Raw genomic sequence first — 14,643 nt, 5'->3', positions numbered from 1 at the left:
GATGTCCATTCTGGTGTCCACAGAGTACCGGTGGCCGCTATTCCGTAGTTGGATTTTGAAAGTTGTCTTTGCTCAAAAGATAGAAAGTTTAACTACATTGTTTGAATGCTTTTGAAGATTATCAGATTAATATAACCTGATAATCTTCAAAATATACATATATAGGTATTAACGTTAATATTGGAATCGTTGCTAATATCATACATAATCATAGTACCATTATACTCCCTATATAGCTTATTATGAAAGTTATTACGATAGTAATAATTTTCTATGGTAGTTTAAAGTTTATAAGGTTTCAATAAAACAAAAAACATATTTAATAGTATATTTATTCAATCTCGCCGTACTAACTAATGAATAGTTTTAAGTGGGTTAAAATAAAATTAAACTTACAGTAACTACATATTTCAACCGATTTCAAAGTACTCAAAGTTTACAATTTGATGTCTGAAAAATACGCGCATATTTTGTTTTATGGTCGATTAAGTTTTAAAAACATTTTTGATGCAATACAAGATTATAAAATAAAAAAGCCTTTTATTTCCAGTATTTAAAGTTTACACTTCTTACATATTATTTTAGTGTTAGAAGATTAATATATTTATTATAGTTATAGAAGATTAATCCAGTCAATTTATAATACAATAAAAGATCTTAGTACCTTTGTAACTGAACTTTTTATATTTTTGTCTTATACACCATTAGTCATTGCTCTAGTTGAAACAGTGTAATAAGATTTCGTTTTTATAAGAATTTTAAATATACAAAATAAATATCGCTTCCATAAAAAATCACTACACTATTTCGCCCATAAGTTTTCACACTTTGTCTTCACTGATACCGTGGACTTCATTTGATTTATTATTGGATAATTCATTAGTTACAATATCTAAAGAGCCATTTTTACCAAGACCGCATATAGATAATAAGTTTCTTAATTTATCACGCTTTTTAATACAATACATTAAAAGCATCAAACATGTTAAGACAATAACAATAATACCGACTATAATTGGTGCGCTCTTGTCTAAATCTTCGTAAGCCCTTTCGAATTTTAAAGTTTCATTTGTCAAGAACGATTGTAAGGGAGCGAAATATTCCAAGATTCCTTCAGTTGACAGTTCAGTTTCACCGGTCATTGCTTCCAAAACACTCCTCCAGTCTTCGCTGGCCCCAAGCGACATTCCCTTACTGAAACAATACAGTTCAACTAAAATAGTTCTTGCGCGGCTTCCTAAAACTGTTTGCCTATTTTAAAATTAATTATTATTGGCATTATCGGCTAATGCACACATCGTGCTACAGCAAAAAAAAAATTGATGATTTTCCAGATTCATTTTTGGCAAGTTCTAAGGCGATGTCTATGTAATGGAAGATGGTTGCTGCGGCCAGTCACGGAGTCTCTTTTTAGAATGCTTACGCGACCCCAAAATACCCCAACAATGACGTAATTGGTGGGAGGGGTTTTGTGGGTAGGGCTTTTAGAGCGAGTCCCACACTCTGCGCGGAAATGCAAAAATAATGAAAATTATTGTTTCCCTTCAATAAAAAAAAAGATGGCAAGTTACTGCAAGGTTTATTAATAGAACCAACAAAATTTTGTTGCATAAAACCGAATAAAAACCAATTTCAGTGTTATCTTGAGAACACTATTGTTTGATACGAATTCTTAGATTGAAGATAAACAACACATTGCAAATTTTTTATTCATTATTTCTTGTAAGTACAACACAATGGCAAAAATAATCAAGCATACATCTACGTACATTTATCCTGTTACAATAAAATATTTAATTTGTACTGAAAACTAAGAGGGTTATTATTCAATGTCCTGTCATATATTCAAAATAGAGCCGCAGGCTATAGTTTTGTTTGTTTCGTTTAAATTTGCTTCATTTTTTGAGTTATTATATATATAGGTATATAGACACATTTGACACATTTTTTTAATAATGGGATCAGTCTGAAATCCTAATTATTGACGCGAGTACCCTTATTTTCGCGAAGGACCAACTTAAAATATATCAAGTATAGATTAAAAACCACTTTAGTTGGTTTGAGTAGTAATATCAAATATGCATTACAAATACACGTAAGTAGTATAAAAGAGCTTTTCATTCGTGAACTATAACTTGAAGTATCCCCCTAAAACCCCTGAACATTACATTCCCCCTAAATTTGGGGAAATAACTCCCAAAATGGCATCACTGGATTGGAATTGACGACTTACATAAATATATAATAGTCATTAGTACTTTCAATAATTATGACCTCTTAAAAGTCACGGCATTTTACCAAACTTAAGGTTGTAGTATGACCTTTCCTTGCCTAAAACTATAATAATAGCCTACGCAAGGCAAATAATGTTTAGAAATATAAATTAATTTTTGTTCGTTTACAGGTCTGTACTGAATTAATATTTATTCTGGTTTAAACTGTTTAAAAATGTATATCCAGTAAACTATGTCTAAATTCAATGTTAATCAATCGAAATTGACGTTTCTTTATTCCATGGGTATTCCCCTTGTTTTGCTTCAGACGAAAAAATATACATTTAAAGCTGTAGTGAATGTGATATAAAATCTCAACTCATATCGTGAGTAAAAACTAGTACAAAAACATCTAAATCGACAATTAGTAATTTAATCGACATCACAGGAGACCTCGGACAAAGTATTAGACTAGCTATTCAAAGGGTGAACACCTGTAACTTCGGAACCTTGCCAAAAGGGAGTTCAATTTCCAAAATTAATAATATTACATATATTATTAATTTTGGAAATTGAACTCCCTGAATTGAATTTTAATTATTAAATTTTAAGGTTAGTTATTAGGTTTATTAGAATTGACTACGATTATATTTTTTCTTTTTTGATGTTAACACTATCTAAATATGTAGTTTTGTATATTCGAGAAACGAGTTCAAGAAACGAGTAGGTACATAGGGAAGAGAACAGTGTAGATGTAGACGACATATTTAAACCTGAAATGTTTTATTTATTATTGTTTGAATCGTTTTCCTTTCCGCGTTTTATCACATCCGGTGTCCTGTATTTCAAATTTAAAGAGTTATAATGGTTATACTATTTAATATATTATTATTTCTTTGATAAATGACATAATTTACCTTCAAAAACCGGAAGTAGTTAAATCGGATGCCACCAAAATAACGATTTACCTTAAAAGTTTTCCCGCTTCCTTATTTCTGTATATGGAGCATTCATGCAGAGGTCCTGTATGGTTAACTGCTTTACATAAGGATCGTAGTATTTGAAACTCCAGTATGTGTGAAATTAGGTACCTGGAATAAAAACACGGTACAATCATGTGAACAGTGAAATTGCCACCTTTTGTTTCGGTAAACATAGAAACGGTGTTTAGCCAAAATTGACAGAGTGTATAAAGTGTTACATAGGCTTAACGAAATGTTTAATACCAGTTCATCACGTCAATCCCTCACTATTTATTTAAGAACTGGCAATTTTAATTTAGAATCAGAATTTGTAACGACGTTCGTAAGAGTACATTTATACCTTTTTTACAGAACAGGGGGCAAACGAAACCTCCGTTGCCCTCCTGATGCCTAGCCACCTGAGGTTAAGTGATACTGCCGCCCATGGACACTACCTAACATTCTCCTTCCTACATTGGACCCTAAGTCCAATTAGTTCTGAAATTGCGTGGCATAAACTGCCTAGAAAAACGTTCAGTTGTGGAACGGTGAACGAAGAGGTGATATTAAAATAAACACGGTATAAGTACATCTTTTAAAATCAAACCATTTATATATGACACCCATTTTAAGTTATTACCATATGATTTAAACCCATTAGTAATAATTGCTTAATTCAAATTATATATTAATTCATTAACTATCTCAGTGTACAAAAGTGTATGGGTAATTATGATCTTGGATAAAATTTTTGTTATATTCTGACATTGATATCAAACTGGCAAAAAATGATTGCTTCATTAACTTTGAATTAGTTGTACAGACTATTATAAATTTAACGCGATATGAATATGTATCAACAATCAATTTGAGATAAATCATAAAACCGCTACTAGGGTAAATATGCAAATGCATTTAAGCCGGTTCTTACTGATGTATGGAATAATATGATAACTTTGAGCATTTTTGTAGGGCGGATCTAAGCTATATTTTAATGTCTAATAAATAGGCCTTCTATAAGTCATAGTTCTTTGGATTCAGGGTCAAGACATCGCGATGACTCCCGTATGTTATGAACGTATTGGATTTTGACAAGTTTTCTTTTGTGTTATAGTAGACAAGCGGGAGGATGATCTGATGTTAAGTGATACATTGTCAGAAGGTTCGCAAGTGCCTTGCCGGCCTTTTAAAATCGGGCCTTTTAGGTATTGGTGGTTGGTCCTTTCTTGAAGAGTCCAATTAACGGTATTTAAACTTTGCATTAAGACATTCAGGGCACAGGAGGTTGCATTCTGTGTTATTGAGGATTTTTCTTCTTTTCCTACACTTGAACAGGTGCACGGTGCCGGTTTTCTCATAATGTCCTTTGACCAAATGTTAATAGCGCACATAATACACAAATGGTGCACAAACGGGCCGATGGCTCAACGTGATGATTGAGGGTAGATTATTACTACTGCTATAATCATTTTACTCTTATACTCTTTTACTGCTTAATCCTTACCTAACCTAACCTTTTAATCTATAAAAAAGACTTACGTTATGTATTGCACGTGCGAAACCACATGATACTTCGAAGCCGGGTCTAAATCGCTTTCATTGCGAAGACTCGGTGGCGAAATCATCGTTTCACTAATCCTAAAATCATATAAAATTATGACAATATAATTTTTCCCATTTGGAGTCGAGAGTAATTATCAAAAAGGTTAGTCGACATCACAGGAGAACGAAGAGCTGGCAGTTACCTCGCACAAGAATTAGTCTAGCTATTCAAAGGGGGAACGCTGCCAGTATCTTCGGAACCTTGTATAAAGGGACTCCTTTAATAATATTTTTTAATTATTAAATTTTAAGGTTAGTTATTAGATATATTTTTGTGTATTATGTTATTTGATTTAATATATAAAGTTATGCCATGTGAAGTGAACTAGAAATTGTGCCATTGAGTGCAAAACCTTATCTGCTTAATGAAAGCTGTCTGTAAAAGGTATGGTTTCCTCTGGTTTATTGGAAACGCCTAGTGGAAAATTTTGTATACACACCGGTCAATGACTTCTAGTAGATGTGGAAAAGATTTTTGTTACGGTAACCTACTAATCACATGTAGGCTTACGTGTGATTAATATTTAAAGTTTGATTATTAAAACACTGAAAATATTACAGTATACATTGCTTGTATTTAAGATTGTACAGTTATTTTAAATTTTTATCTATGATTTCGACATCACATGATGGCAACAAATATGGTGACAACGTTTTCAATGCATGACCAGTTTTAAAGTTAACAGTGCCACAGATTAGTAGATGAAAATACTTCTGTCTATCATGAGTAGATTTTTAGATACTGAGTTTTGTATTACCGTACGAACAAGTGCTAATGCAAGCCGGAAATTGAACTGACCTACAGGCATTGAAGTCTTTAACTTTTTTAGAGTCTGGCCGAGTACTACACGTTAATTATTTTGTAAATTTCAAATTCAAGAAACAGAACAGAAATAAATTATTAAAAATCTCAAATATTATGAAACTACTAAGTACAACTGTTCCACCAGAGATAACCAGACATTGAGAAAATTAACAAAGCACAGTTATGAAATTTTAAGTATTAAGTTACATGCAAGTTAATGTTGATCTAGAAAACTACTCTTAATCAAATAATAAATGTTGCTCGTATAAGAGTTTTCATATGAAGTCATTCTCAAGGCTGAATATAACAAATCCTTCTTGAAAGAATGCTTGATATAATTATAATGCGCTGGAAAACCCTAACAATTTAAGACAAGCAGCAATTAGTTTGTCAATTGTCACAATGCAAAAAATTGCTCAAATAGCTATGATAATAATATTATGAATTGACACACTATTCTTGTATTCCGTTATACTTCCGCCTTCACGTTAGTATCTAATGCAAATTACAACTGTAATCGGTCCTCGAATGAACATGAGTCGTTTATTACATTATCCATATTTTTATTACATTTTGGGGTTTCGGATAAATCAATTAAAATCATGCTTTCAAATTTTTTAAGCCTCTTTTAGCTTCTGAATAGATTTAGACCCAGGTTACTTCTTGTAGTCGACGCTGATCTTAATTTATTTTTTTAATGTGGAGAGGTAATCATTAAAAACACTTCATATTTTACTATACTGGTATAATTTCCATCATTTTAAACTGTAATATAATAGTTTTAATGACCCTTTTTGATTATGTACTAAACAATACTTTGACATGAATTCTTATCCTAGTTTATTCGTTGATTGCCTTAGCTAATAGCTAGTAGTATATGTCATCTCACAAAAAAATTAAATGGTAAAAAACGTAAGTGCCAATTAAGTATTAAGGTAACAACAAAATCTGTTTAAAAATGTTAATAGTTTTCATCATTCATCTCCTTTTAAAGGCTAAGAAAAGAACAGAAGAGATTTTTTTTTACTAGTTTGTATAATTTATTTCAAGGCTAAGAGGTATTCATAATCTGGCGTATGCAAAAGTATAGCATACAGAAAAGATCATAAGCTACAAAAAGAAGGTAATCGAAACTGCATACCTGATGTTCCACCAATGTTCATTCAAGTTCTCAGTGCTATTAGCAAAAACATCCCATCTCCATTTATCGAGGGCATACGCGTAGCCCATCAACGGAATCTTCTCCAACGCCAGCCAGAGAAGATGGTTAATTATTAATTCTTTACAGTTTCCTAGAGGGTTTAAGATCCATGGTGACGCCAGCTGAACCGCAACAATATCGCTTATGGCGTCGTGAAATGCTGCAAAAAAACCACTAGCTATGCTTAGTTATGTGGAAATTAGTTAATTATTGTGTAATTTTATTCATGATACAATGGGAAGTGGTTGATGGACCTTGGAAGACACAAATGTAAAAACAATGGTACTAGGTATTATAGTCTTATATACATCAGCCAGTACTATATAATTTAATGTGTATATAAAATCTGAGATCAAAAAAGGGTAATCAAGGCCGCAACATACTCAATTTAGGCAAACATTTGGAAGTTACAAATATAATTCGTAATGTCTATTAATTTTCCATTTGCAGGTATATCCTTGCATCCAACCAGTACTGACATAATAAATTTTATATAGTATTTTGATGCAGTTTTGCTTGCCGTTCGTAGTATTGCTTAGTATAATCAAAATATACTAATAAGATATATTAAAATGTTAGAAATGTTATGAATAAAAAAAATCATTTATTCATGTTGGTAACATAATGTACACTTATAAACGTCAAAAAAATATTTTTTTTTTATTAACGAGTATAGTTATATTAAGAAAAGCTTTTATATTTGTACGTTTATAAAACTATATAAAGATTACGATCGACCATAATAAGCAGTTAACAGGATCTTAGCCCATTTACTAAAATGTACACTGAAGTTTTTTATCGATGTGTGCCGGAGAGTGCCAAATGAATTTTGTTATTGATTCGAGTTGAAGGTTTTAAAGACATTCTATTACGGCCTTCTGCAGTGCATATTATGTTCAAAATTTTTTGTTCTAGGTTTCAGGTACATTTTATCAATAAATGACTGGCTATATTTAACATAAAACGTTTTCCAATACATTATAGGAAGTCGATTAACGAAATGATTAACAAAGTCAAATAACATAGAGACAAAGATTATTGTAAAACCCTTTTGGTTGAAAAATAATTAATTAAAGCAAATAAAATATAAATAACTCTCTTAAATGCCCAGCCGTCAAACTATCCTACCAACACACAATTATTAGATGTAACATAACCCGTTACTTTTGAGTGTACTTTTTTTGCATTTGACACCAGCTTTTTGCTAACTTTGAAAGGTTATTGCGCTCAATAGTCAACTTAATGTATCGTATTTATTAACGCTGTCGTATTTATTACAAATCGTTCATTTAACACATTGAATGCTTAAACAATGGATATAAAGTAATAGCCGGAAACCAAAACTTTTTATGGCGAATTTTGATTAAGGAAATATGAATGTTGGAAAATATCTATGAATGTATATTATTGTTTTTATTAAATAAAAAAAAACATGAAAAATGGGGACTTTCTGCCAATCAGACTGGTATGATCTCTCTCCATAAGACAATCATCAGTCATCATTTTTATTCAATCGCAAAATATCCATTTGAACAGAATCGAATCTGTTGATGACAGTTAATCTATGAACTCTTAAAGTTCTTAACTAAGATTATAACTAAAAACAATTAAAAATTTTAAATTCGCTGTCTACATAAACATAGATCAATTAACAGATTTGGTATTACAACTAAACCTTCTCAATATAAAGGAAATAACTCCTACTTGCAAGCAGTTGAAGCTCGTTAAATTATACGGGATACCGCAAGCCATACATTACACTGATTAGAATGGCAATAAGTTTGTAAAACTTGTTTCTAAGAAATCCAGGGAGATGTACAGTTAATTCATTTATTCAGTCTGTTCTAAAAATATCAGCTGACTGTAACGACATTCTTGGAGTGTAGATCAGATGTTCGACTATGTTCTATATTCAAAATGAATAATATTTACGACAACTTTTTAAATATTGAAAGGTCGTCTTTATAAATATCGTTCCAGCATGACGTCTAGCATTTTAAGAGCGCCTTTACGGTACTTCTTGCCCTGCACCACCACTTCGTTATATTAGCTGCCATTCCAGGTACTTCGGACAGTTAAGACTTAGATGCCTTTAAGAAACGAGCATACCGGTACTTTCAAAGCCGGTAACGCACTTGGAAATCTCCTGGTATTGAAGGTGGCAGTGAACACGTAAAATTAACTGACCAAACAGAAAAAGTTGGTAATATAATCTGATATATAAAATTCTTGTATCACAATGTTCGTTCCCATACCCTTCCGAAACGACTTGACCGATTCTTATGAAATTTTTTAAGCATATCAGTAAGTCTGAGAATCGGCTATTATCTATCTTTCAAACCCCTATTATTCTTAAATTGTAATTAAGAACTTATAATTTAAACTCTGAGTTAACACAGAAAAACCTAAATAATTTTTTTTTCCGAAAAACCGAACAGTCTGGGGTAGCATAGCAAAATGTTCCAATGTACTAGAAAGTTAGGCTAGGCATGAAGGAGAAACGAAGTTCGCGGGGGCAGCTAGTAAAGTATAAAACTCTTGATGTTTAGTTCTCAAAATCGTGTCTTTGTGAGCGCGATACCACACATTACATAAGAATGAGCACATTATGTGGTGTGCTTTCTGTGTCTACCAATCGTTATACGTCATAACCGTATATATATATATATATATATACATATATATATATATATATATATATATATATATATACACCCTATATATATATATATATTCTGAGCGCTGTGTATTAACCAACAAAGTATTAGGGCCAGTACACCTTAAGTACGTTTGTAATATAGCCTTTCTTTTACTATTTATGCCTTAACTTATTAGGAGTATTAACTATATATATTGACTTATACTATTTTGTTTATTAATGACACCAATAATAATTCATTAGCAAGACTCTTCACTTCTTGAGGCATATTAAATTATATAAATTTCTTGTATTTTTTTAAATTGTTTTAAAATCATAGTTACCAGGATTCGGACCATCTCTGAATAAGGGCTGTAAGTTACTATAATGCCGGAAATACTGGACATGCCCCAACAATCTGGCTGCGCGTGAGAGTCCAACTACTGGGTCGGTCAGCTTTTCCCCACACCATTTAATCCTGAATATAAATAGAGACATAAAAATAAGAGAACAAGATTTTTAAATAAAAACTTAAATTATTTGTCTAAACATCTGTTCTCGGTTACTCTGCAAATTGTAACTGAATTTGTTATGAATCCAGATTTTTTAAATAGGGATTTTGAGTTTCACTTTAAAACTTTGACTTAGTGTCTGATGGCTAAGGTCTAAGCTTAATATAAATTTGGACCTTACATTATTGATTTTATTATGTGTATTGTTTATAATATTTTAATCAATAAAGCTATATTTCGAAATTTTTTGTGCATATTGGGTAGGTCTGAGAATTGGACAGTATCTATTTTTCATCCCCCTAAATGTTAAGGGTAGTCCACCCCTAAATATTATTTTTTTTAATTTTTAGATTTATTTTTATTTTTTTATCAACTGCATCAACAGCATTAAAAAATACATATAACCGTAAATTTTCAAGCCTCTACGATCAACCCCTATTATTATTATAAACGATATACATGGCAAAACGACGTTTGCCATGTATACATATATAATATGCGAAACAAATCTATCTGCACCTAGTACTTTTAAAAGTGCAATAGTGTATTGTAGATTTTAACTTAACTATATAAAACTGTTCTAAGTATGCATAACAAAACTAAAAAGGACTTCAAAACACTAGTTAACTATATCAATATTACCTGTAATTCACACCGTCGCACATATCATGGCTAGACGGTAGACAATTAGCCGTGGTCGGTGCTTCATTAATATTTTCGTAGGACTCTTTAGCGCTTTCAAAGCCCAGGGATACATAAAATTCATCTACCGAGTCAAATAAACTCATAGCTGTGAACTTGGTGATATTGTCCCGTTTCACATCAGGATATGGAACTACTATGGGGTATATTGCCTGCCATTCTTGGGCCCATAGATTTCCTGGAATATATATTAGTTTTTAATTTACATCAGGCGCTTTGAACTCACTATAACATAAACAAAACTATAACTTTAAACAAAATATACAAACAGAGTAAATTCGATAGATATTATGTTTGTAATTTAAAAAAAAGGATTATAATATCTAGACAATATAATAAATTGCCGATGAGTAGGGATGCCAACAGGCTCGAATTTAATGACGTGGAATAAGTGATACCATGATGATCTTATGTTCCAAAATAAATGTATTTTTTTATGATACATATTGGTGAGATTGATTGTCATTTGTTTAAGTAAAGCAAGTAATCGTAGGTTTAAATTTACTTACCTAAAGTATGTCCTGGCATTAAACCATCGTTCTTCTGAAGATCAGGTTCATACAAATCTTTCAGCTTAAACCGTACATAACGGTGTAATAAGGTATACAATGGCTTAACTTCATTCCATAGTCTCTCAACTGTATTAAGAAAATCATCATCTTCATAATTATATCGCCACATATCACCCGCATCTTTGAAACCTTCCACCTGAGCTGCCGTATTCATTCGTATGAGATAATCTTTAAATATCGGTCGTACTTTCTTTCCTGTTGCATCCCTGTATGCTTTCCAGTAGTACTTTAGTTCTTCTGAATTGTTGCTCGTTTTAAACAAAGTTATAATGTCTGTAATGTTAATTGACATTTGAGGATTTTACAATGCGCTAGGTTTTAGTTGGAAATCCTATAAGCCACTAATAAAGCAGGGGCATATGTGAATCTGTTTGTTTATCAACTTACGAATTACCTAACAGTTGATAGTTCACTGATGACTGATTGAAACTTATAACAGTCAATAATCAATGAAACAAGCTAAAAGGTGTGTTTGAGTTATCTGTATAGTTGTAATACACACAATATTTTTACAGTCGACACCGTTTATGAAGACATCGTTTAGAATTTTTGCCGCGCACCACCACTTTGTGGAACCAGCTGCCCACTGAAGTATTTCCGAACCAATTCGACTTAGGGTCCATCACAAAAAGAGCGTACAAATTCTTACAAATGCCGGCAACGCAGTCGCGAGCCCTCTAGCATCGAGAGTGTCCATGGGCGGCGGTATCACGTAACATCAGATGAGCCTCCTGCCCGTTTGCCCCTGATCTATATAAAAAAAGCAACATAACGACCTTTTGACCAAAATCAAAAGCCCCGGCTGAAATGAGCAGTCCTTTCGATGTCGTATACTTAACAGATTTTGATATGTATATACATATAGGTATGTATAACAAACTAGCGGAATGAAATGGCCAAAGATTAGAAAAAACATACCATTCATAGTTAGAGATGAATCTTCAGTGTCACACGAGGACTTATACGCGCAAACTGTAACTCGACTCCAAATGCGTTGCATCGAATCTATTTCTTCTCGTTGCTGTAAATAAGCAAGTTACATTTAAACAACTTGTATATAGAAACTAACAGTCTTCTTGGTAACAACGACTCCTGTAAGACAATCGAAGCGTATCTCGAAAATTTGTAGATTCTCGATTACATTTTGTGTGTGCGGAAAACAATGAGATATACCTACTAGTCCTTTATTTTAATTTTGTGAGCTTGTATTTAAATCGTCACATGCGTTTACTCTAATATTAACTTAATGTTATTTACATTAAGTTAATGTATAAATTATACATGCGTCTACATTTTATAATCCTTTCTTGTAACCATTCAACGTGTTCTCGAAAACCATCGTGGGTAAAATCTAGTGAAATTCCTAATATTTAGGAGCTAAGTTTTTTAGTCAAATTTATATCCTACTACATACTAGCTCCAATTGCTAATTAATTTCTTAACATTAAATAGTTACGTACTTTACTCTGTGGCATTTGAACATTAGTACCCCTCTCTTTAATTATTCGTAGCTTTCTTTTCAATCTTAAGTCATTATTATTATCGATTTCACTTTTGTATTTTCTCTTTATTATATTCCAATATTGACGTTTGATTTCGTCCTCCTCAGCAGCTATTTTTACCTAAAAATAATATAGAAAGTTGCTATTTAAAGTTGGGAATGTCCCGTGGAGGAAATACGATAGACGATATTTTTCTATTGTAAATGTTGTTTACTACTTAATGGCAATCAAGTAATCAGCCTATAGTTAGTTTTTAGTATCTTCACCTTGAACAACAGTATTCGAGCAGGAAGTTTAGCATCCGGTTTTTAATCCTGAGTAATTCTTTCTAACCCTAGCCGTAGATTGTTGATTTCAGTATATGCGCAATGAATACTATACCAACTAATACCAGCATAGTGAAGGAAACATCGTAAGAAAATCTGCTTATCATGAACAGAAGACTGAATCACCTCTACAGAAAAATGTATAAAAACACCAGGCAAAGTATAGCCAAGATTTTACATCTTGAGAGGACCAAGTAATTATTTCCCAAACGCTTCGATTCATAATTTTTGTTTCATTCTAAAATTTGTTTAACTTAAAAACTAACCATTTTATTTTTCTTTACATCATTACTTGTATCTGTAACATATGCCCACAATGCTTCTTGAGATGTTTTACACACATCAAGACTCAGTTTATCCATTTCTTCCATAAAGATTTCAAGTGTTGCGTTTTCCTTTTCCAACTCCTCTAATTGAACCTTAAAAGCATCTACATCATCATGCTTAATTATAACTGTGTCTGGATCCAACACAGTTTTCATTGCAAAATCTAAAAACTTTTTATCCTTCGACTCTTCATCTATTTCTATCTCATGACCGCTTTCATCAGACTGTTCTGTTTTATTACTTCTCTCAATACTTTTGTCGTCGGTTGACATTTCTGACGTTGGGTTCGTGAGAAATTGTACAGCAAAACATGCGGTCAGCGATATTAATAAAACAAAAGATTCCTGTCGACCTTGCATTTCCTAAAAGAAAATTAAATATATAAATTGCATCTGGTTATATCTAAAAACGAGAAGGTACTTAACAGATTATATCGCTATGTCAGATAACAAAGCCACATTAGAGAACAGACAATGGGCATAGAGTGATTATTAAATAATTCAACTAGCGATTATATAATAACCGTCCGTGTTGCAGAGGACGCAGCGAGCTACTCTTAGAAACATAATATAGCATGTAATAAAGATAAATGCAGAGTAAAGTTGCTATCGCCTTACATACTCGTAACTCGTTAAGTAATTACAGTAAACCTTATTTCAGTAAAGAAAATAGAAAAACAAAATAGTTCAATACTAACGTAAAATTCTGTTCACAGTAACAATATCACAATACGTAACACAACACTGAAAACATATTCCTATTAAACATTCCAAAATGTAATAAAACTACAGTTTCACCAAATCACCGTTCATGATATGTCGCGGCCATCCGATGTTTGTGAATATTTCGTACTGTTTAATCTTTTTGTAATGAAAATTTTTGAAATGGAACAATGAAAAGTTGATTTGTTTTGAAAACGTGCGTCGGTGTAGGAGCGACGCGGCCTGACTTGGGCGTAGACGCATTGTTGTGCCATATACAGCATATAGGAATGGTTCAATCGAATCACTAGGACGGTCGCGTGAGACCGGAAGGCATTATACTAACACCTTATTAACGCTATGAAAGGATTTAGTATGCAGCCTAACTACAGGTATAATTTCCCCTTAATATATCACATGAAATATTCGTATTATTACAAAATACATCTGTTTTTTGTTGTAAAATATTTTTGAGTTTTGTATTGATTAGTGTGATGGGTCGGACTTCAAAAACATAATATCTACCTACATCAGTATTTACCATAACGTAATAATATTTTAAATAAAATAGATACTTATG

At 32.1% G+C, this 14,643-nt stretch overlaps 1 protein-coding gene across 1 annotated transcript; it reads right to left on the bottom strand.

Moving 5' to 3' along the window:
• Positions 1–322: 322 nt before the first annotated feature.
• LOC110998898 (angiotensin-converting enzyme) lies at positions 323–14,342 on the bottom strand. The gene is made up of 11 exons (XM_022267709.2): positions 14,060–14,342; positions 13,302–13,724; positions 12,668–12,829; positions 12,126–12,228; positions 11,145–11,480; positions 10,576–10,813; positions 9,766–9,899; positions 6,724–6,943; positions 4,715–4,813; positions 3,182–3,304; positions 323–1,194 (listed from the first exon to the last, which is right to left on the bottom strand). The coding sequence occupies exons 2-11, from the start codon at positions 13,719–13,721 to the stop codon at positions 822–824; spliced, it is 2,208 nt and encodes a 735-aa protein (XP_022123401.2). The 5' UTR covers positions 13,722–13,724; positions 14,060–14,342; the 3' UTR covers positions 323–821.
• Between the last annotated feature and the right edge of the window lie 301 nt (positions 14,343–14,643).

The sequence above is a fragment of the Pieris rapae genome, chromosome 19 (assembly GCF_905147795.1).
Source record: "Pieris rapae chromosome 19, ilPieRapa1.1, whole genome shotgun sequence".
Taxonomy (NCBI): domain Eukaryota; kingdom Metazoa; phylum Arthropoda; class Insecta; order Lepidoptera; family Pieridae; genus Pieris; species Pieris rapae.
Note: the sequence above shows the minus strand (reverse complement) of the source record. Positions and strands in the feature narration are given on the sequence as shown.

Coding starts and splice junctions, on each gene's coding strand:
- LOC110998898 (XM_022267709.2), bottom strand. CDS start 13,721: ATGCAAGGTCGACAGGAATCTTTTGTTTTATTAATATCGCTGACCGCA. Junction 12,830..13,301: donor ATGTAAAGAAAAATAAAATG/GTTAGTTTTTAA, acceptor TATTATTTTTAG/GTAAAAATAGCTGCTGAGGA. Junction 3,305..4,714: donor TCGCACGTGCAATACATAAC/GTAAGTCTTTTT, acceptor TTTTTATTCCAG/GTACCTAATTTCACACATAC.